General features: G+C 43.3%; 1 protein-coding gene across 1 annotated transcript in view; it reads left to right on the forward strand.

Moving 5' to 3' along the window:
• The window catches only part of CNNM2 (cyclin and CBS domain divalent metal cation transport mediator 2), a gene marked incomplete at both ends in the record, with an annotated part of 119,152 nt that overhangs the window by 88,803 nt on the left and 7,116 nt on the right, over positions 1-23,233 (forward strand). Inside the window, 4 exons of the mRNA XM_082002574.1 lie at positions 8,326-8,469; positions 15,790-15,927; positions 18,043-18,212; positions 21,586-21,679. Of these exons, the coding sequence (XP_081858700.1) occupies positions 8,326-8,469; positions 15,790-15,927; positions 18,043-18,212; positions 21,586-21,679 (546 nt within the window). The remainder of the gene's footprint in view (positions 1-8,325; positions 8,470-15,789; positions 15,928-18,042; positions 18,213-21,585; positions 21,680-23,233) is intronic.

Below are 23,233 nucleotides of genomic sequence, written 5' to 3' on the forward strand. Positions count from 1 at the left end.
TTCAGCAGCAGGCTAACACCCAGACCCCACCGATGCCAGAATCTGGGACCTCGCCTCTTCATCTGCTCGCTGCTGGACTGAGGTCTGGGGAGGACCTGGAGCTTTGAGCTTAGCAAACCCAAGGTTTTGCGCTCCCTCTGCTGGCTGCAGTTTTGCTGGCTGGTGCCCACTCTTCATCCCTGAAGGAATGCTGAAATCGGTGGGGACAATCTTGAACAATCAGGGAAGTAATAAAATTAGCATGGCTCCTTTTTAGGGTCGTGGAACACTAAGAAAAAATCCTTGCTGACTGCGCTGTGGAGGTGCAAGTCAGTAGAGAGATGCATTTCTTACACTTCTTTCCAAAAGGTCATTACTTGCCTTGGGAAGTGGAGGCACTGGAGAAATTACACTTCAGTTTTGAATCTAGTGTGGAAGACTTGAACCATTACCAAGAATGACTTTAAGGCAAGCAAACAGAATACTAAATTTTATCAGAATTTTTTGTTCTGTGTTAGCCCAAAGAGTGGTAGGTCTCTCTCCAGACTCAGTATTTTCTCTTCTCGTTGTCACCTCCCTGAAGTGCTTCCTTGATTTGTTTTTTAAACTTCAAGTCTGTTTCTCGTCTCAAGCCACCAGTGTCCTGAGATAACAACCTTGTACTCAGTTTAGAGCCTCAGAGGGGTGTCAAAAAACTCTTTGCTGTTGTGAGAGTTTTCTCTCGCAAGTGTTACATTTTCCATCTCTTCCTCTCCTCCTTCGGATCCAGCGGATACTTCTCTAGGGCATTGGCTTCCAGTTTTGGGAAGCAGCTTGTGTTTGTGCATTTACCAGGCTGAAATCAGATGTTCCGGCCAACACTGAGAGCAGCCCAGGTAATGGTGTGCATTTTACACCCCTGTTGACCCTGGTTATTGCCAGTCCCAGCCATATCCAGACCACACTCCCTACTGGATAAGGACTGCATGACTGGGAAGCATTGGCACTCTGTCCATGGCAAGGGAATCATTACTGATACTCAAGGAGTTTCTGAAACTTTTCCTTTCCACTCTGTAATTTCACTCTTGCTGCCTACCTACACCTGGTCATAGTTTTCCCTAAATGTTCTTGCTTCTCCTGATTCTTCCCTAAGATTTCCACTTTGATAGCAGAGCTCTGGGTTGAAATGATCTTTTTCCTTACTCTCAAGTTATTCCTGGTTCCCAGCTAATTTCTTTTGCTCACAGACCTATGGTGACTTCTCAGCTTCTAATCCGAGTTTGTTGCCAGGTTCAGTTCAGTTGCACACAAAGCTGCAGCAGGTAGCAGCTTTCTAGAGCTACGCTCTCACTCTTAGAAGCAGTAGCGAAGTAAATTAAGTCTGACAACGTGCTTCTTACCAAGGTCTGACCAGAACTGGTTGAAGGGTAGGTAGCAGCAGTTGAGTTGGAGCGCCTTTGCCAAGTGATAGACTGCTGGAGATGGAAAATGTTAGCTCATTCCTTCTCTTCCATCTGCCACAGGGCAGCAGAGAATTGAGTCCTTTCTAGGAGCTTTGTCCAGTCGAGTTTTCAAAGTTGCAAGTAACTGAGCTTCTGCCATTTCCCTTGGGAAAGTATTCCTTACAAATACAATTCACTGTCAGGAAGTCATTCTGAAACTCTCCCTAATTTTTCCTTTTTTTGGCGTCCTCCCACTAAAATGGACTTTAACACAAAGAATCTATTTAAAGCGCTACTTTTTTATTTTCCTGTGAAGGCTGATGTGGTTTCTAGTTAATGTTTGTATGAGACTCTAAGCTCTCTGCTTTAAAGGCGAAGAATTGCCATATTCCCTGTGGTTGAGCTGGTACTTTCACTCGTTTCCTTGAGGGTCTGGATGAGTTTCATGTGGCTGTATTAAAATGAATGTCAGTTATTGGGTTCGCGTCCCAAATATGTGTTAAAAAATTGTGTGTTTTGCTGCTGAAAAGAGCAGGATCTAAAAAGCCTAGTCTAAATCTAGATTATGTTTGTGCAGAAGTTTTGGATTTCTCTTGATTTTGTGTACAGTGTTGTGTTGTGAACCCAAAGGCAGCATACACCTATTAGTGAGGTGGGGGGAGAAAGCAGCAGTCTGATTTCCCCATTGAAAATAATCAAAGTGCAAAAGCAAACATCATGAATGCAAATTTCTGCTAATAGAAGAGAGATTTAATGTCCTTGAACTGTGCTGCAGAAAAGAAATTTAGGAAAACACTTGCTACTTAGGTGTAATTGCTTGCAAGCCAGTGCTATTCTAGAGGGAGTTGTTTTTAATGGTTAAATTATACAACACATTTTAAAATTTATTGTTTTGCATAATATATTGTTGAACCTGTGAATCTCACTGGCAGACCAAATTGTTTACCTTTGTAGAAATCAGTCAAAACCAAAACAGTTGCATAAGAATAGACTGGGAGATCTTTCAGAAGCACAGATCATTAATTAGCAAATTCAAGGGCAGCTGAACACCTGGGATTTTTCTCGATATCATTGTAGGCATATTAAACAGGTTATAGCTTAATGTTCCAGGGCACTCACCAACAGCAAATGGACTCAGATTACTGGTTTTAACAAAAACGGACTAGCTGATTCTAGTTTTACCACAAAATAACTTAACAGGAATCTTGTGTTTTATAGATGTCTACCACAGCTTTGATTTAGCACTGATTTTTTTTTTTTTTTTTTTTTTTTTTGTGGTTAATAAAAGGAAACTGAGAGCCTTTAGTGAGATCTGCTTCTTGCATGGGGGAAGTAACACATACAAATCTTCCCACTTACTAAGTTCATAAATCTCCTTCTACAGAAATAGAGGCATCTCTAGTTGCTCACTCATGATAGAAGCTTATACACATCACGTATAGATTGTTGCTCATTGCTTGGAGCCCCTGAGTTACACTTCTGCTGTTGGACCACTTACTTCCTGAGATCCCTCTTTTGCTTTAAAGCCATGCCAGCAGTATTATAACTTTCTGCAGTGTAGTCTGGCTAGTAGTGTAATTTTGCTATTACTTTTGGTCACATACAAAGCCATATTGTGGCATTCCAAGTCAGTAAAACTTACTTGCTGTCTTTGCAAAATTTTCAGTACCTAAGGATGATATGTCATTTTTTTCGGTTCCTAAGCAGAAATTCAGGAATGAAAAGTCAGAAATGGAGTTTGGGCTAGGATTTCAGTCAGGTCTCCCTTCAAAGTCTCTTAGAATCACAGGATGATTTAGGAAGGGACTTCTGGAGGTCATCTGGTCCAACACCCTCTTTGGAGCAGGCTACCTTTCAAGTTGGCTCAGGTCACTGAGTTTTGAATACCTCCAAAGATGGAGATTTCACAGCCTTCTGAGCCCCTGTTCCAGTGTTTGACCACCTTCATGAGGAACAAGTTTTCCTTATTTAAGGAGAGTTTCCATTTTTGAAACTTGTGTTCATTGTCTCTTGTCCCATCAGTATTTATCACAACGAAGAATACAGCTTTGTCTTTTGTAGCCTACTACGAGGTACATAAAGACTTTTAAGACCTCTCTTTTAGCCTTTTCTTTGCAAGACTGAACAAATGCAGCTCCTTCTGCTTTTCCTTGTGCATTGTGGGCTCCAGCCCCAGACCATCTTATGAATCCACGGGAATTGCTTCAGTTTGTCAATGTCTTTCTTGTACTGGAGAACCCCAACCTGGACACCAGTACTCCAGGTGCAATCTCAAGAATCTCTTTATTATTGAGGGGAATAGTCTCTTCCTGTGACCTGCTAGCTGCACGTGTACTAATGTAGTCAGTGTGCAGTTAGCTTTCATTGCTGCAAGGACACACTGCTGACTTCTGTAGCTTGTCCACCAGGACGACGAGTCCTTTATTGCAGACCCAGCCAGTCAGTCCCCAGTGCCAACGCATGGGGGTTATTTTGTACCAGGTTCATGCTTTTGCATTTACATTTATAGAACTTCATAATGTTCCCGTCAGCCCATTCCTTCCGCCTGCCTGTCTGTGGGGAAGTGGCATGTGAGAGTGGGGTAGGTACAGCTCTATACATATGGCAAAACTCTTCATGTAGACAAGACCCTCTGTGCTGACCAGAGCAGAAGCTGAACTTGGTCAGATGTTTTCATCTCTAGTTTGAACTGCATGGCACTATTCTTGAGGTCCTTGCTCTAAACGTATAAATACCTCAGTTAGGATCAAAGGGTGAAATTCTTTTTTCTGTATCTTTTTCAAGGAATGGTCAAGGTACAGTAAGAGAATCAGTATTTCAAGCATTTCTTCCAGGGCTGTTCTGTGTGGTCAGTCAATCACATTGACTCCTGGGAGCTCATTCTAGGTTCACTAACTCATGCAGATTTCACTAAGCATCTTCATGTTGCTTAATTAGCTTAATAAATTAATCAGAAGTTGTGGTACAGAGCAAAATCCAAGCCAAGTGGCAAGATTTTGAGCAATGGGATGAGACTGGATTTGCTTTTAACAAAACTCCTTGGTCCTTTAGTTGCCTGTGAATGTCATTGAGAGATTAGCATTTGTCACAGCTTGTGTCTCAAGCCATGTACACATTTAAGCTCCGTAGGCTCTGGCTGACGTTACTGACTGTCGCTGTAGATGGGGGAAGCTGAGGCAGAAAGCAAATGCTGCCTGCCTATGGCCACAGAGGAGCTGCGGGTCAGAGCACTGCCCACGGTTCTCCCCTTGTGCTTCTTATTACACATCACTCAGGTCATTTCTGCCTTCATCATCAGATCTGGCAGTGCTGCAGAGCTGGCTGCTTGCTAAATCTCATTGTATCAACACTTAAAACAAGTGATTAGAGAAAGATTGTTGTCATAGATGTAGTGTGGTTAGGGACTGTGGCCAGAAAATCAGTGAAGTATGGAAATTATTTATATAATTTCCATGCACGCTTGTGCTCTCTGTTTAATTTGTGTTCTGTTCTAAAAGCCCTAGGAATACTATAGAGAGTCCAGGTTTCCTTACCTGGATGTTTACTCTATTCAGCTCCTGGTTGGATAGGTATTGTATATCCTTGGCAATGGAAAATGCAGCTGAAACCTCTTTCTCAGTTGAATAAAATGGTATGACAAATACCAGTGGCCTGATAAAGTCTTTGAATAAAGCTGTAGCCAATTTCTATTTAAAACACTCGGAGGAGTCATTATTTTACTCACAGGCCCCTTTTAAAGTTGGGCACATGCTGTGTCGTGCTCTTTTATGATGTATAAAGGAGTCTTTGCACTTCTATGGCTTTTCCTGTAGCCTTTTCTGCCTTGATTACTTCCATGCGTAGAGGGTATTTTACGGTCATCTATGCAGCAGTCCAAGAGGGCAGCCAGTCCAGGAATGCATCTTCGTGACACCTCCGTTACCAGCGCCAATGCTTGTTCTGGTGATTTCTGGCAAATTATTGGATGTGGATCAAAATTAACTTGCAAAGACCCAAGAAATGTAATTTTTGGCTCTGGTCTGTCTCATCAAGTGACTGTGTGAGCATTGGAGCCAATGCAAAGGAAGGAGATGACTTTTGAGAGCAAAAGGCAGCATTTTAGAGGCAGCCCGATTAGGTTGGCTTAAATTCATGTGACCCCATCAAAGTGATCGGATGGGGGTCAGGAAATAGGAAAAAGTCAGGAATAGGAAAACTCGACAGTCGAGAGGGACGTCAGCCTGCATTTTAAACAGATAAACTCTCTGCAACATACAGTTTTAATAATGAAGGTAGAGCTGAACATCGATGCTACCCACAAAGAAGTGCAATGACATTCAAAACTATGACAAGTTTCAATGATCCCGATACTTCAGGTGATAAATAAAAAAAACCCTAAAACCCAGAGATTATTGCGGAGCCAGAAAATATTTTTCTAGCTGCCTTTTTCATTGTAGAAGGCGCAAAATGTCCGATACCCATCCATAACTAATTCCTTATCAGCTCACTTTGCATAAGAGCAGTAGCTGGTACAGATTTTGGTCACTTGTCTCACATTAGGTACTGTTGGTCAGATCAGAGTGCTGCGGCTGCTAAAATGAGGAGAGCATAACATTTTAGTGATCCTAAATTCTTGGTGGGGACCACCCCGATGGAAAGGGCACATAACTGGTTTTGTGGCTGAAAGTCGTGCACAACTTCCCATGGTATTGCAGCCCCTCGGGTCATTCCCCAGTCCCATTTCCATAAACCTCTGCCATTGCTTGTAGATGTGACCAGGACTCCACTGTTAGAAAGACTGCCCTTTTCAGAATGTGAAATTTTATCACCTAGTTCAGCTTTATCTTAGGCAGCACAGAAGTGGAGGTAAAGGCTGTAATTCACTGATTCTGATCAAAGCTGAAACACTGAATTGATAGCATTGTTTGTTTGTTTTTTAATTTTACTTACTTCTGCAGATCTGAGCACCCTTACCACTGACTAACGTGTGAGAACGGTGGTCCTCGGGAATTAGCATCTGGATGAGCATGTGCAAATGAGCTGCTGTGGTCTGTGATAGTCATGGTTCTTGAAGGAGTTCTGCCTTTTGACTTGAAAGTGAATATACTAATACCTGAGCAGGTGCTGGGAAATAAATTACAATATTTGGTTTGTCCATGTGACATTTTTTTTGTGCCACAGTTCTTCTTGAACATCATTATATTGAGAGGATATAATTGGATTAATATATTACAGGGGAACAGCAATTATAATAGTACTTCAATCTTTCATGTTTTTATGCAGTCACTTTTTTTTTTTATTGCTATTCATTGAGCGGTAAAAAGAGCTGGAAGTCTTGCAAGGAATGCAAAGAAATAAAACCTGGCACAGTGAAAGACTTTCAGTACAACATGAATGCTGATCCTTTAAAATCACAAATCATCTTTCTATTAATTCACTGTAGAATAAGGTCTCCTCAAGATAAGACTCAGCAGTGCTGTGGAGTTGGTATTTAAAGTATGTCCATCTGCATCTAAACGAGTAGCTCCAAGACAATCAGATTATGCAGTAGTTACTTTGGTGAGAATATCGCCTAAGTGGAATGGAAACTTCATTTTGAGTCTAATATTAGACCCTGCTTTGGAAAATTCCTTTTAAATGATCACAAGCTGGGAATAGCAAAAGAATTTAACTTTCGACAGACAGCATTCACCAAGAATTTGTTTTTAACTGCTTATGTTGGGTCCCTGGGAAAGCAGATGTGAAAAACTTACCAAAGTGAATTGACTTGACCTGATGCAATGTTTATATCAGTAGTTGATAAGTTTTCCTCCCTCGTCTAATTTGTTCAGGATATTTTCATTCTTTAAGCATGAGTAAGTCTGGGTTGGAATAGTTTGAATGCTTGTTAGTCTAATAATCTGAATCTTAAAACATGCAGACATTATTGCCTATAAAGGGGTCTAAGCAAAGTTGAACTATTTTGGTTATCTTGCACGGATGGGGATTAGTATCGTTTTTGAGATCAGCAAAGAAGAATGTGAGACGATGTTGCTTTCCTCCCGATAGTTCAGAAAGCGTATTGATATCTGCTGTATTTATACTTCAAAATGCCACTTGTATTTGGTGAACCCTTTGAAAGTGTGTTACTTTTTATTCAGCTTTCCAAAGGACCAGCTTTCAATGGCAGCTAGGGAAACCAGCAAGCAAGGATATCAAACCAGATTCAAAGGGTCATGATATTATTGTTATTATTATTCCTGTGGCCAAAAGGACTTTAGGGATTACAGAATATACTGTGAATGATTCACAGCTCAGGGATCTTTAGAGCCACTAGTATCTCTCATCCTAGCTTTCCTCTTTGTTGATCAGACACTGTCACTTTGAGTATTTTACTTAAATAATTCCTGAATAAGCCCCCCACCCCCCAGTATGGAGCACGTCTAAATAGATTATTTTTGAGGGAGGGAGGAGAAAAAGAGAAACTCATGGATTGGGCTGACCTCTTCTCCCCAGCTCTAACCTGTCCACGTGCTTCTGTGGTTTGGCCATTGTTGCTGTTGTTTCCAAGCTTGAGGAGAACCTCCACCAGAGCTCACTGCAAAGGAGGGCTCCATCCTGGCCTTGCTCTGCCAATGCATGAGACAAGAAGTGGAACAGCCGTCAGCAAGATAATATAATAAATTCAATGCCAGAGTGACAGGATCACTGTGAAAGACGTTAGGAAGAGAACACTGATCTCTTTAAGCCATTCTTCTCTAGTGCAGTAGGTGGATTTATGTGACCCAGGAATGCATTTCTCAGACAGAAAATAGATTATGATTTTAAGCATCTGTTAAGCTTTGCCTCTTTTTTCATGAAGCCTGGCACCAACGTTTTTGTCTTTTTATTTATACCTGTGTGGCTATAATTTCTGATCTTTCAGGAATTTCTAAAATGTCTAAATTGCTGATCTGTCTTCTTGCAGGCAAGTCTCACCTGGCTATAGTACAAAGAGTAAACAATGAAGGAGAAGGGGATCCTTTTTATGAAGTCCTGGGAATTGTCACTTTAGAAGATGTGATTGAAGAGATCATCAAGTCTGAAATTCTGGATGAAACAGATCTATACAGTGAGTAATATTTGCACTTTGCTTATGGACAAGAGGGAAGACTCCATCCAGCAGCAGTTGTGTTTAATAGCTGTGTTTTGAGAGATGTTGTTGATCTCAGCAGTCAAATGACCTGCAGATCGCTCAGATGGTCAAAGTAATTTTTGTTTTTGCAGCATGGGCACCTCACCCCATTATGCTGTATTAATTCAGAAACAGGTGAGGTTTCTTTATCTGACCCTTTCATCAAGAAGATTTACATCTGCAATGATCTAGTCTCTGCTGCTAGCTGTTCTCCACCACAGTGGCCTTGTTAAACCTTTTTGTTACAGTGCTCATGACTTCCCACAATTTCCCCTAAACCTCTCTCTACCTCAAGGGCCTGTAGTCCACGTACTACCATACTTTAGCAAGAAAGCAGGCAAATACCATGCCTTAAGGAAGGGGAATGGAGTCTCTTTAGAGTCTCTGTCACTCATTCAGAAAACCTGAGAATGGAAAGTCTTCTTTCAGGGCTGAAAACCAGCATGTCCTAAATGACTCCTTTTTATCACTCAGTACAGCTTCCTTCCTTCCTTCCTTCCTTCCTGTTAACATGTGTTGAGGGAGATGATGCTGCAGGTCAAGCATTACCTGGGACTTGAGAAATCTGGACCCTTTTCTTTGCCAGTTTAGAGTTTGTCTGGTCTTTGGCCAGTTGCCTAAAGTTTCTTTGCTTCTCTTCCCATCTGCACAATCTGGCCTGTGCATATGGGACTTCCTTTCTGTCATTCTTCATCTGTCTTATCTGTGCTTTGATCACTTACTGGCAGATGCTATTTTTTACTATGTGTTCGCATGTAGCATGAGGATGTCTCTAGATTGTATTGTAATGGAAATAATAATTGTAAATACCTTTAACACTGTTCAGCTGTCTTTTGATTTCTTTTTCTTTCCTCATGAAAGGGATCTGAATGTTTCTACAGCATCTTTTTCAGGCCTATGCAAGCATCTTCTATCCTCCCTCCAAGCCAAATGCCAAATGAGCACTTTACACTGTGGGATAGACATACTTCTACTTTTCCTAATTCATTGTTACTGCCTGAACTACTTTCTGTAGCTGGTCAGTATTTTCTCAGTATTTATGTGCCCAAAGGTTCATGTAAATCAGAGTTGTGTTTTACGATATGCTAAACAGTCTAATTACTATGCAAACCACAAAGTCCAGTTAGTATTGATTCCTTCTCGTACCTTCACAAATGAATTGTTGGGCTAATCAGTTACAACATAATGCTTTTACAGGGTGAATTTAGACTTTCTTTTATACTCCCAAAAGATCCTATCTTTGTCTCATCACCTTTGAGATATTTTTGTGTTTCTACAAGTGAAAAGACATTGCATATGCTTTTCAATGTTTTTTTTCCCCTTGTTTGTTAAGATAAACCACATAGATCATGCTGTGCTGTTCTTCAGGACAAAAAAAGCTTTGACCATTAATAGCATGTTAGAGGGCAAGGAAATGAGAATTTAATTTTACTATCTGAACACTTCCTAGATTAACAAAATAGAGCTGGTGAAGATAAGTTCATTTGAAACTCTCCTTCCTGGGAAGGTTTTGCTATTGAAAATTCCTGGTTCGGAACAGGAGGGAAGCTTCACTTCCTAGGCTTCCTGGAGGATGCAGGAAATTTTGGGGGGTGACTTGTACTATGTACCATGAAGGTGAACTTCTGGTTTCTTTACGAAGCACTGGAGTTCATTCCTCTGTTTAGATTGAAGGAAACCGTAGCAGTAAGGGAGAGAGCAGAAATCCAGAGAAACTGTGAGGATCACAGAAAATGTGATAGGTTTTGGGTCTGGGCAGATTGATGTGCCATAACCACTTCCAATTGGTGTAGTCATGGGAAGATGCTTTGGGTTTACTGAAGGTACCTTATTGTCCATGATAGGTTACAGCAGTTCATTTTTGATGTTGTGTGTTAGTGCTAGTAAACCCATTTAGCACTAGAGTTTTCTGATGCTGTTTGTTGTAAGACCAATCTGGCTTGCTCAGCTCAGACCAAGGCAACTTGAAACCTTTGGACTGATTTGCTCTATGCTAGGTGTTTACTTAAAAGTAGACCTTATGAAAAATTTTGGCAGCTTTGTTACGCCTTTATTCGGAAGCTTTAAAAATGTTTTGTTTTGCTTTGATGGAAACTTCAAATTTGATGAAATGGCTGACCTTGGTATTGGATCTGCGTCTTTCTTATGTTTCCATGAAAATGCATTTGAACTGTGCCAGGGTAGAAGCAATTGTGTGTTTGCAGTTTTTGCTGAAAGCTGCTCTCACTGCTGAAGCTCTGCAGCTGAATTTCTTGAGGGTTGTGTGCCCAATAAATACGTGGTATTTCTTCAGATTGGTCTAGTCTGCTATGTCATATGGCTTGCAGACATGTTGGGAGCAAGGAGAAGAAGATGGGAGCAAGAAAAATAGTTAAATACGTCTGACCTATTAACATCCAGATAGTCTGTGTACTTCTGAGTGTGAGACTTTGTACTGGGGATGCTGATGGGGATGAGAGAAGAGATTTCTGTCATGACACAGGTCAGCTCTGACTATGTCTCAGCTGGTGTCACAATGAAGAGCTATCAGTGTGTTTGGCTCTTAGTATTGGAAAGCTGGAGCATTTTTTCATGGTTGACGCGCTACAGAAATCTGTCCTGCACTGCCATGGCCCTAGCCATGCTGAGAGAGCATTTCTCAACCTTTTCAGAGGCCCAAGAGAAAAAGCTGTATGTTCTGCATTGGCCTCAGAACTCTGAGTCCCCTTGGGGAACGTGGGGTTCACTGTTCTGACCTGGGTCTGACTGGTGCCCTGTCTTATTTAGATCTGTCTAATTGAAGATGAGTTTAATCGTCCCCTTAGTTCAACCGGAATGCTGCTGTTTTTCACAGATACAGATTCAGAGAGGGTTTGTCTCACGTAAAATCTAAAAAATTTTTCTACAAATGAAATACCTTAACACACCCTTGTGCACATATTCTGCATGTTGTGGATAAATAGTCTGGTTGTAAGCATCAGCTTACAGGCATTTTTACGTCCTCTCCCACGTGCTGTTCAGCAGTCTGTCTCGGCAAATATGACTCCTGGCAAGCCCATGCTGCAGGGGCGTTCAGTGCCAGGCCATGGGGCACATTTGTTACAGAGCTGCTGCAGCTGCAATAGCTTTCACCTAATGATTTTTTTCTTAGCCTTGGCAAGTCACTTCCCTGAGGGGAAGACCACATCTTACCTGAACATTCCTATTTTCAAACAGCTGTCAAAACAGGTATGTTAAATATATGTGCTAGTAAACTCTGTATCACTTCTCCCATTTAAACCATAGAGCTATGGGAATAAAAATTATTTGCCCCAGTAAGTATTTCCACTGTCATCCAGTGAAAGTGAGGCAACGTAGAAAAGGTTGTGCAATGCCGATTTGTCTGGCAAGACCTGCAGTTATTGGCATGGTGTACACCAGTGTCCTACGCCAGGAGAGCAGAGCTTTGTGTAGCTGGAATCTAATCTTTAGATATACCAAAGTGGTTGCCAATGATACTTTTACCGTGTTGGCCATTAGGACTGTGGACTTGCTAACCTTCTGCTGTCTAGCACTGGTAGGCTGCAGGAGCTGCATCCTTACGGAAAGCTATTTTAGGCTGTTGAAAAGCTTCAGGTTTAGTCCAGCTGACTTTCTGTCAGTCACCAAAACATATGTGATACACAGGGCAACCTGGTTTTCCCCAGCTAGGGACCAAAAGAACTGGCAAAACTAACTTAGTTCCTAAACCTTGCTTTTAAAATGAAACAAACTCACAGGCTTAAAAAGACCCGTGCAGTGTGTGGGGCATAGGCTGTCAGCCTGCGTGTGCGCATCACTGGGGTGATGAGGGAGAGGGGGACATGGGGTGTGTGCTGAGTGAGACTCTGGTATCCACCTCTGGCTGCCTTGGGCTGAACATGCTGGTACTGTGTGTGGGCACGGGGTCAGTGAGTCTAGTCCTCTGGGAGCTGTACTTTCTTTTCCTGGAGTATCTAATAGATGCACATCTCAAGCAGTTGCTTGTCTCTGTCCTTGTACGGTTCTTGTGTGCCAGGCAGAACCACACTTCCATTTGATAAGATATTTTTGTTCTCATTCCGTTGTCTGGAGCTCACTGCAGATGTCTACTGTGTCCTAAAGACAAAAGGACAAAAAGGAACACAGGAGGAGAACAAGAACCTTCCCAGAACATTTGTCTGGGTGCATTTGCAGTGCCTGTCAGCCTGATGCCTGCCTGCCCACCCAACTGAATGGGTTATCTGAGGTTTGAACTCCCTGTTCTGTAGCTCTCTGCAGTCCAAGCTAGCTCCTGCAAGGAAATTCATGCCTAATTTGTGGTGTTCTTCATCAGGCCTGGAAGTTCAGGAATATTCAAGAAATCACAACCTTACTTGTATTTGGATCCCTCCTCTTCTTGAATTCAAGGGAGACCTCAGCTCAGGAGCTCGCAGTCAGCCTTGCTGCCTCCCTTTTTGGAGGAAAAGTCTAAATGTTCCCAGAACCTACTGAAGATAGTTGCAATATTTGTTGATATCTCGCCAAAAGTTCTCCTGAGGGTATCCCAAATGCATCACATTGTTCATGTTGCAGAACCAGACAGCATCACAGCACGCTGTAAGCAGAGATTGTTTCAGCATGCCAAGGTAACTTCAGTGCCCAGGTCTCCATCTTGCCTACTGTAAAAAGGACAGACAGGAAATACCTCATCCAGATTCAGTTAATTCTGAATCAATCACCATCCAATCCTTGGTTCCTATGTCTCACAAGAAGCTCAGAAGTTGTTTGGATAGCAAAGAACAATTAAGACCATCCCTTACAAAAATAAGCCAAGATAATGGCTTTAAGCCATACGGCTCTGCTCTCTGTAACACTTTTTCTTGGGGGGAACGTTTCTGGACAAGGTGCCAAGGAAACAGTAGGAGGAGTTGAAATCACCCATCATTTGATTAAGAGCCTGGGTCTTTTACCTTTATGACTGATGCAGAGAGAAAGATTTAAGGCATCCTCCCAGGGTGTGATGCTGGCCCTGTTTTCAGGTATCAGAAGTGTGGTGTGAAGCCTGTGGTGGTACATTCACAGGAGAAATACAGAGATGCTTTAGTGCCCTGCTGAAGAGACATTTCCCGGTCCTAGAGCCAAAACTTGTACTTGTGGTGATTTTTGCCTCCCTGAAGAGAGCAATGATGGAGCTCCTTGTGAGAAAGCATCTCAGCCACAGCATTGTAAAATATAGCATTTTCTGAGCTTTTCAGAAGAAGCCCAGTTTCTATTCTTCTTACCTCTTACAAGAGGTAGGACCTAGTGAGAACTTCTGGGGGACTTTTCTCCTATTCACTTTCTATTGCTTTGGTATCCATCTTTTCTTTAACTGCAAGTACAGATACGGTCTGTCTCAGACTATAATCCTAAAGCAGGGATTGTTTTTAGTCTGTAACCACTCCCTTGGGTGGTTTCTATTCCTGCTGTTGGAAGAGAAACCGCAGTCCCTGATGTAGTCCAGGTCCTGGGTAAAGTACTACTAGGGTAAGAGACTTCTGGTTTCAGAGAAGAAAAAGGGCATGGGTCGTCATCCCACTTCTCCATGTGCTTGTGAACAAGTATCTCAAATTTTCTGATTTGCACTGCTCACAGATATCTAGAGTAGATCTGTTACTATCGGTACAGTATTGCTCTTGAGTCTGTGATAGTCCTGTAGTGGAGGCTTGTCCATGGGAAGTTGAGGATCTAAATGTATTCTTATCTAAAAGGCTAGGTGATTTGGGAAAGCCTTTCTAGAAATCTGTTAATCCCTGGTATTGTGCATTTCCAAGTCCCAAACTCAACCACTCTGAGCCTTATGTAGTATATATGTGGACACCTATAGGACTCCAAATCTCAGTGGCTTCCTTGCTATGGTACATCACGTTAATCATCTTTGCATGCATAACCCAAAATCTGGCAACAGCTGCTTGGGCATATGTGTGAGGTTTCACAATGTTAGCTTCACCTACACCTCTTTGTATGCTCGCCTGACTTCTCTGCAGCGAATCGATGTACCAGAACTGCCTGTGGTCCCTCAAAAGCCCAGTCATTTTAAACCAATGACTAGGGGACTGATAGACAAGTAGCTACAGTGTTTTCAGGATCTTTCCCCACTAAGGCCCTAGAACCTGAGCCATGCCTCAAGTCGGAGGGGCTCACAGTAACTGCCTCAGGAGTTGGGTTTCCCGCAATATGCGGTGGAGCTCAGAGCTGACAGCGTTCTGCTGCTTACAGCCAATGCCCCTTTACACACTGTGTCAGCAGAGAAGAGCAAGACCCTGCCATATGAGCAGAGACCCTTTCTCCCCGGAACTGATGTACACTGTACCCCAATGTGCCTGTAGCTCTCTGCTTACCTGGTTTCCTAGACATTTTGGCAGATTAGCTCAGTGGGTGGCTGATAATAGCTGGGTTGTTTACGCCTCTGCAACTCCGTATTTCATGTTGTCTTTCGCAAATGGGGATTCCCTGCCACAGAGACTGTTTTAAGACACAGATGAACCAAGTGGCAATAGTAGCTGAATACAGGATAGGAGTCCAGGATCACTAGCTGGCAAATTCGTATATCTGAACTCCAGAAGCTACTCTGTACTTCATTTTGGCTTCAGTGCCTGTAAAGCAGCCAGAGATTCCCATCTCCAGACTGCATACCTTGCCAGCCTTTGCTGAAGTTTGGACAGGACAAAAGAAACTGCATATGCTAGACATTGGGGGTTACTTGGACCAAAGGCATGTGGATTTTGCCAAAGATGTGAAGAATCAGTGAAGCCGTGGTACAGCATAAGAAATAAGTCATTGTATATTTAGTCTATGTACTTGCTGGGAATTTTCTAAGGAATCTATATGAAAAAAAGTAGCTATCACAGATACTCTTGTAAAACAGCACCTTCTGATCATTAATAACACTGAGCAGGACTCCTCCTCCCCACCTAGAAATGTGTATGCACCTTATGTGTAATAAGCAGAGCCACTCTGCAGTTAGATGTTTTCAAGCAGACACTTTCCCCCCATTGAAGTGACAGAGACCGTGGGCGCCTGACTCTGCAGGACAGGGTCTCACGGATGGATGAGCCCGCACGCAGCGCAGCTCACTGCTCGTTTCTGGCTCGTGCTGCGTGCCGATGAGCAGGGCTTTGCATGTACTGCAGAGGGGTCTGTCTGCACCCTATGCTCTGGGTGACCATCCTGGCTGACTCCATCCAGCGTGGTTCGTGTTGGACCCCATTCTAATAGAAATCACTTCCTTCCTTTCTTTTCCCACCCTCCCTTCCCCAGCTGATAACAAGACGAAAAAGAAAGTAGCTCATCGGGACAGGAAGCAGGACTTCTCTGCCTTCAAGCAGACAGACAGCGAGATGAAGGTTAAAATATCACCGCAGCTCCTCCTGGCAATGCACCGGTTCCTGGCAACAGGCAAGTGCGGGTTAACTTTTTTTTACGATCGTGCCAGAGCCTCGGAGGCAGTTTGTCAGCAAAGGCCGGTGAGGTGGGTGGGACAGTGCAGGCGGGAAGGGAGGCTGGATTGTGGGGTGACAAATAATGCCACTGTTGTGTTTTTCTTTTTAAATTCTCTCCTCTCCTGTGTTCAGTGTCGGCATGAACCCTCTGAGACATTTACCAGGGGTGGACCAGTAACTTTAAATTGGTCTGAAAGGTAAGGATGAATGCCAAGTGCCGCACTGCATGTCTAGAGTCCGTCAGATTAACGACTAGCAAGTACACCCCATTAGGAAGAGCTCAGGGAACAAACCAAAGAGGACTCGATACCACTGGCCAGCTGACTTTAATTGCACTCTGGCGCCTTCTCCAGAAAGAGATGCTGGACTTTTTGCAGGAAGGTCTAAACCTGTTTCATGAGACTTTTTGACTCCAAGTGAAAAACTCTCCCGACACATTTAATGCAGACTGCACAGGCAGTTGAACTGTACTTTTAAAAATGGATTTCTGACTGGCTTTTGTGACCTCCGTTGATGACTTCAGGTTTCAGAGGACAGTTGTCTCCATTCCAGAACACCTTGATGTTTTAGCCCTTGGGTGGGCAGTCTGGCAGAGAGGCCAGGGCCTTGAATGGTTTTCTTGCAGCTGATACTGCCTTTCGTCGTAAAGTTGGTCCCTTCACCTCAGAGATGAGACCTGTTAACAGGAGAGCTTGTGGAAAACATACCTTCCTATTGCTCGTGCTGTCTCTCTTTGACATATAAAGACTTCTCACATGCAGGCCTTTCAGACGGGCATCTTTCACTGCTATGTTCAACATGTATTCATGGGTTGAAAATTATAAAGTTGTTTTGTCTCAAGTTTGCCAGCTCCAGTTGGAAATTAGTACTTCCCCTCCTCTAAGATGCAGTAACTGCCTGCCTAGATGCTCCTAGTCTGCCTTCATGCTGTATTTTGCCTCAGTGACTTGAAAGAAACATATATGTGATTGGTTATCACATCTCAGCTGAGGGGCAGTAAATTCCTTAAAAGGCTTGGACTCCTACGGCTCATGTGCACATGAGCATGTCCTTGGTGAAAGGAAGCAGTTCAACAGGAAGATGCGGATTTAACAGCAAGCAAGGCATTGTTCATGTAGTGGTACAAGACTTGATGGAGTTCCCTAAACACCTGCTCAACAGACATAGTCTTAAAGTGCTGCTTCTCTACTTGTTTTGTGGATGAAAGGATTGTGTAGCTTAAATCCAGGTCTGTCTGTGAAGCCACTGCTAAATAAGATGAAAGCTACAGTTTTGGTTTCTCTGTTCTAAATTGAGAATAGTATCTTTAGCAGATGAAAGGTCATTAACAGTCCTGTTGTGAAATGAGGTGTTAGGAAAGCTTATCGATTTGCATGTGTAAATCTCGACGTCCCTGGCTTAACTCTCCCACACAAGGATGAGCTTTTCCACTTCAAACAGCTCCTGTTGGGAACGCTGAAGAGCAAGTGGATAGGGGATGTGTTCTGCGTGTCAGGCATTAATCCCACGTGGTTTGAACTGACCTGCACTGACTCTCACTTTGAGTAACTCTTCCCATATGAACCGTGGCAGCCCCAATTGTGTCTTTGATTTATGTAGAGCATCTATCTAGAGCAACTTTCTAGGCCCTAAACGGTGATTTTTTTTTTTTTTTAAAGTGCAATAAATGCAATAACTTTTAATAGCTTTTAAGGAAGGAAAAAACAAAATTCAAAGGTTCTCTGTGCCCCAATTGTAAAGCTCTTCCATTTACACAACTCTCCAGTGGGCCTGTACAACTGTGACTCTGAACTCTCAAGAAGGCAAGACTGCCTTTTTCTTTTCGCTTTCAGATGAAGACATGGTTTTTGGTTGTTTTGAAGAGTACTTCTGTAATGAAAGTTGGGGCGTTCCTGTTTTTTTTTTCCCCCCTTACAAATCTAACAGTCTCAAAAGGCAGGAAGCCTGCAATTCCATAATGGATCTCTCTGCATCTGAGTGTGTCTTTTATAGGCAAATGCTTATTAACGAGTATTGCTAACTTCTTGCCAGGCATATGAATTGTAATGCCAAGTTGTATCTTGTGTTATAGAAGTAGAAGCATTTGGTCCATCCCAGATGTCAGAGAAGATCCTTCTCAGGCTGCTAAAACATCCCAATGTCATCCAGGAGCTGAAATACGACGAGAAGAACAAGAAAGCCCCAGAACACTACCTCTACCAGCGAAACAAGCCTGTCGACTACTTTGTTCTCATTTTACAGGTTAGACATATGATTATGTAGATACGTGCAAAATCCTTCATTTCCTGACATATCCCTCTCTATGAAGTTTGTCTTCTTTCAAACATGGGAATGGAGCTATGGCTCCTGGGAACTGCTCCTGCCTTCTTCATGACCTTGCCAACCTTAAAGAGCTCACTCAGCTGCTTTCAGCTTCAGTTAAGCCAGTTGTGAAGGGTAGACAGCAGTTGCCACCTCCAGTCATCTGTTGAAAGTTACTTATGGTTCAGGTATCACTGGGATAGGCGATGCAAAGGAATCCCTGCGTGCAGCTGGCATTACTTGGAAAATAAGGGTGCAAAAAATGGCATGTCATAGGAGTTTGGCCAGGATGCTTTCTCCAATGCTCTTTTTCCTTTTGCAAAAGGAGGCATAGGGAGTTCGACAGTTTAGAGAAACGACATTTTTCTGTGCAGTTTTGAAGTCTGTACCTGTGGTGTTGTGAGGAGCACAGATTTCGGTGAGGGCATTGCGCCATCTACTGACCTGCTACCACCTCCTGCCACAGCCCTGGTGGTTCCTGGGCACCCTGCCATCCAAGCACTCGCCCTAGCCTGGCATCACTGCACTTGGGTGGTTTTTAGACTGGAGCCCTAGGTGGTGTGGAAGGACTGTTTTCTGCTCGTTCTGTGCAGGATTGCTTGCAGTGCTGGTATCTCCCAGGTTTTATTACTTGACAGGAACACTTGAATGGCTAGGTAAAGCTTTACACAGAAACTTAGCTTTCATTTAGCACCATTTGAGCCAGAACAGTCCTTTAAGAGAGATTTTGCAGGAAAGGTGCTTATGTTTCTATCCTGCATAACTGAAATCAGTTTGGCTGTAAAAACACAAGGATCATAGCTAAAGTTGTAACACAGGGCTAGAAATCTTCCTTAATATAGTATTTAAAAAAAAAAAAGAGGGAGAGAGAAAGAAGGGAGGGGTATTTAAACACTGTCAGTGATAAACAATTAAGAAAGCATGGGAGAATGATACTGTGGATTCAATGTAATTATCTTTTTAAAAAGGGTTGTTTTTTTCAAGGGTTTGGGGAGCCACTGGTAGCTCTTTAACTTCTCTTTCTTCTGTGCTGAATTGTTGCAATCTGAAATATTCCTGAGGCAAGATAATGCTCCTGAATGAGGTAATGATGCAAAGATGTAAATGGAGGACATGGGCGATACAAAAGAACAGTCAGTTCTTTTTGAGCTGTTCTTCAATCAATAAATATTTAGCAAACACAATGTGCTAGCTCTATAATGCATTTGGAAAAGTGAGTCTCGCAGTAGGTACATGCTATAAAGATGGTAACAAGGTTGGTTCTGCAAGGGTCAAGAGGGGATAAATACTCTGCTTTTGTTACTTAAATGGGCTTGGACTTACTCTCTCATGTTGAGAGACCAAGAATACCTTCACAGTAAATGCATGCCAGAACACAATTAAATATATATTCTGTGTGTTAAATTTACCAATTTAATCTCTGTAGAGTTACTGTTTTAGCTGGAATGTTACCTGTTTGCAACAGCTTTTCTCTTAGCTAACGGGAAGTTCTGTAGCAGTTTGATTTGTTTTTGTCATTGTGTTTTTTCAAAATTCCTGTTAGAACATTAAACAGTGGAAAACCAGAAACCACATGTGCATGCATTTAAACAGGGCAGAACACATCTAATAGCATGCATGGGGAATTCTTAACGGCTTTTCAGCCGCTGTGACTATGCCAAGTATGCCTGGTCTTCATATGGCCACCACTGGGAAGCTTGGAGGTGCTGTGTGTGCTGATAGAGCAATGGTCTTAGAACTGAATCTCAACTCCTACTACTAATTACTAGTTTGTAGTTAGCTGCTAACTCCAGACTGTCTGTATGTGAAGATCAAAGCCTGGTTGTGTATGTGTTTTGGAGACCTGGTCTTGGCTGCTGAATAACCAGCAATAAATAGGTTGAGAGCTCTGCTTATAACCAGTCTTTGCCTGGGTGATGAAATCGTACCTTTTGGAAGACTTAAAATGAACAAATAAGCTACTTATTTGTGTTGTGGAGTGAAATTGGTTTTAAAAGGGATTGTATGAAGTTGTTGCTTGTGATAGCAGGAAAGTGGATTTGTGAGCTAGGCACTCTCTTCTTGCATGGTAGATTTTGTGTTTTTTCTCATCTGGGACAGTTAGACAGACTGACTTGGTATCAGAGCTCACGGGGGTTGAGTTAATTTTCACGTTTTTCTGACCCAGTACAGTACTGTAGAGTTAAAGGCATGATTGTTTATTTTAAATGGTCCTTAATGAAGTAAACACATAGAAGTAAAATCTACCTACTCATTTTGACCTGATTGTGTCCAGCTGATGTTCAATCTACTTAGTACACATGGGACGGGCAGTCTGTCTGCCCTTTCTGGCTTAGCCAGAGGGAAAGCATTGCAGGTAATTACGTTGTTTGCCTGAAATCCCAACGTTTGTGTAGCTCAGCCTGAAAGCTGCGTGAGATTTTTTTCTGTCTGCAGTGGTGTGCTGTAACTCTCAGTGCCACACCAGTAAGGATGGATGGACGGACATGAAAACCAGGTCCCACTAAGAAGCCAGTTAATTTTGGCTACTTGGATACCAAAGTAACTGGGATGTTTACAGCTATGCTTGATGTGGTGGGTTCTGTTGTAGCGTCCTTTGTAGGATGTGATGTTAAACATTTATTTCAGCCCACATGAGAAATGGGTGCCCTTGCGTGGTACTGTGGTTTTATACAGCTTGGGAAGCACTGAGGGCCCTTCTAGACAAGACCCTGCGAAAGAGCAGGATCTTACGTTAAGGGTGCTGGAATACGTAAAACTGCTAGAAACCAAGAAAACCAATGTAGCCCGAAGACTGCTCCATCAGCAGTAAGGGTTTTGTTTCTGTGGGAATCTCATTGGTGAAGGCAGCCAACTTCCTCGCCTCCCCATTTCCTTTTCCTATGTTTATGTTAGAGGGGACTCTTCATATGAACATGAGCTGTGGCCCAAAATGTCTAACTGTCTCAAGACCCCGGATCACTGTGCTACATATAAGCTTGTTGTGATACTGGGGGAGTACTTTTTCGCTCTGCATTGAGGGAAAGCAGCCTGGGAGCACTTGGAGCTGGGCAATAGTACCACCCCAAAGCACTGTGGTGATCCTGCTCCTCTGCAGGGACTTACTCAGGGCACCGAAGACCAGGATAGCTCAGGGCACAAGAACATGTTGTCCTCCAGGGTCTGTCCATGTCCAGGCAGCGTTACAGACTGCAGGGACCATGCCACTGCTTAGGAATGTCAGGCAAAACTAGCTTTCAGGTTCAAGTCTGTTCTTGTGCCTTGAGACCTACGGTCCCTTTTAATTACAGCGCTCTCTCCTTTTCCTTAACAGGGGAAAGTGGAAGTGGAGGCTGGGAAAGAGGGAATGAAGTTTGAAGCTGGTGCTTTTTCCTACTATGGGGTGATGGCCCTCACAGCATCGCCAGGTATGTCCTCTTACCTTCTGCTTCTGGAATGCACTCCTCCACAAGCCTGCCCATCCTGTGAGTGCGGCGGGAGGAGGCTGCGCAGGGCATCCCCCCGCCGTGTCCGTGGGGCTGATGTAAACAATACATCCTTGCCAGTGAAACTGCCTGCCTGGCACAGCATCCCTGGGAGGGACCCGGGCTGGCGGCGGCGCCGACTCCGACACTCAGCAGCTGGCAGCACTTTGCCAGCTCCTGCAGGATGCGAGTGTTGGCCTTAGCGAGTGATGTGTTTGGTACTGGAGGACAGCTTTGTAGTTTTGCTCGAGATAGGGTAACAGGGACTCAATTAACAGGAATAATTAGTGGCAGAGGGACATCTAGTGGTGCAAAGGACAAACGCCCGGTTAGTTTGGGGATGATTTGCTTAACCAGTCTTGTTTCTAAAGCCATCTTGAGGAAAAGGAGAGCAGCAGTGCGAGAAAAGCGATTGCTCCTGTCAGCTTGTGTGGAAATGTAACCAGGAAATGAGCAACGGTGGAGAACTGGTGCCTGCGGGCGAGGTGTGAGCCAATTCCCTGCGCACAAGCGGTAGCCACGCAAACTACCACCTCACAGGCACAGGTTGAGGGATTGTCTTATAATCCACCAAGAGTAGGCTCCTGTGCTGTATTTCAGCATTTGGTGATGTATTTCAGTGCAAGCAGTGTCACCACTAAGATCTCGACCTCAGCTGAGAATCCACAGCCCTGTTGGGGAGAGCTGGGGTCCTGGTGCTAGCGTTGGCTGTCTGCTGACCCAAAGCCACTTGCTCAGCTTCAGGGAGAAACATTTCTCACACTAAACTTGGGACCTCCTGTTGCAGCAGGGTTTATGCTCCACTTGAGAGGCAGCTTGTTTCAAGTGTATGCTCATGAGCACTCCCTTTACATATGTGTACCTATGTGTATGTACATTAGCGAACGGTGTTGGAATTAAAATTATTTTGTAAGTTATGAGTATAGCCTTGTTAAACTCCACAGACAACAGCAGTTCTCTTGGACATGTGAGCTCACTTTTACAGGCAGGACTAATTCTTCCTTAATTATTTGCATTTTAATTTGATCAGTCTAGCTCATACCTTTTGAGGCTTGACAGTTTTGAAAGTGTACAGAGCACTGGGTGGATTTTGTCTGAGCAATAGCAGCAGTGTTCACGACGAATCGTGAGACACGTGTGTACATCTGCATCATACCCTCAGCTTCACAGCTCAGCTTATGTAATATGGGCCAGGCACAGAGCTGCAGTAGGCATCGTCACGTCACCTACCAGACCTGCACTTAAAAATCACTTGTAGCATCTCTTTTGCCAGCATTGTTCAGTTTTAATGTTTCCATGTGGGGTTTTTTTGTGTTGCTAACCCTCCCCATAACCATGCCAGTTGCCCCAAGTCCTGTGAGGTCAAATGATCTCCTCTTCATGTGCCTTGAAATCCATCCTGGATTTTGTCATATTGAACTTAAGGATATGCGCTATTTTGAATTAATCTTGGACAGACCTGGGTTTGTTTACCTTTGACTGGTTGGCTTTTACCAC

Source organism: Phaethon aethereus, assembly GCF_964289735.1.
Source record: "Phaethon aethereus genome assembly, chromosome: 7".
NCBI lineage: Eukaryota > Metazoa > Chordata > Aves > Phaethontiformes > Phaethontidae > Phaethon > Phaethon aethereus.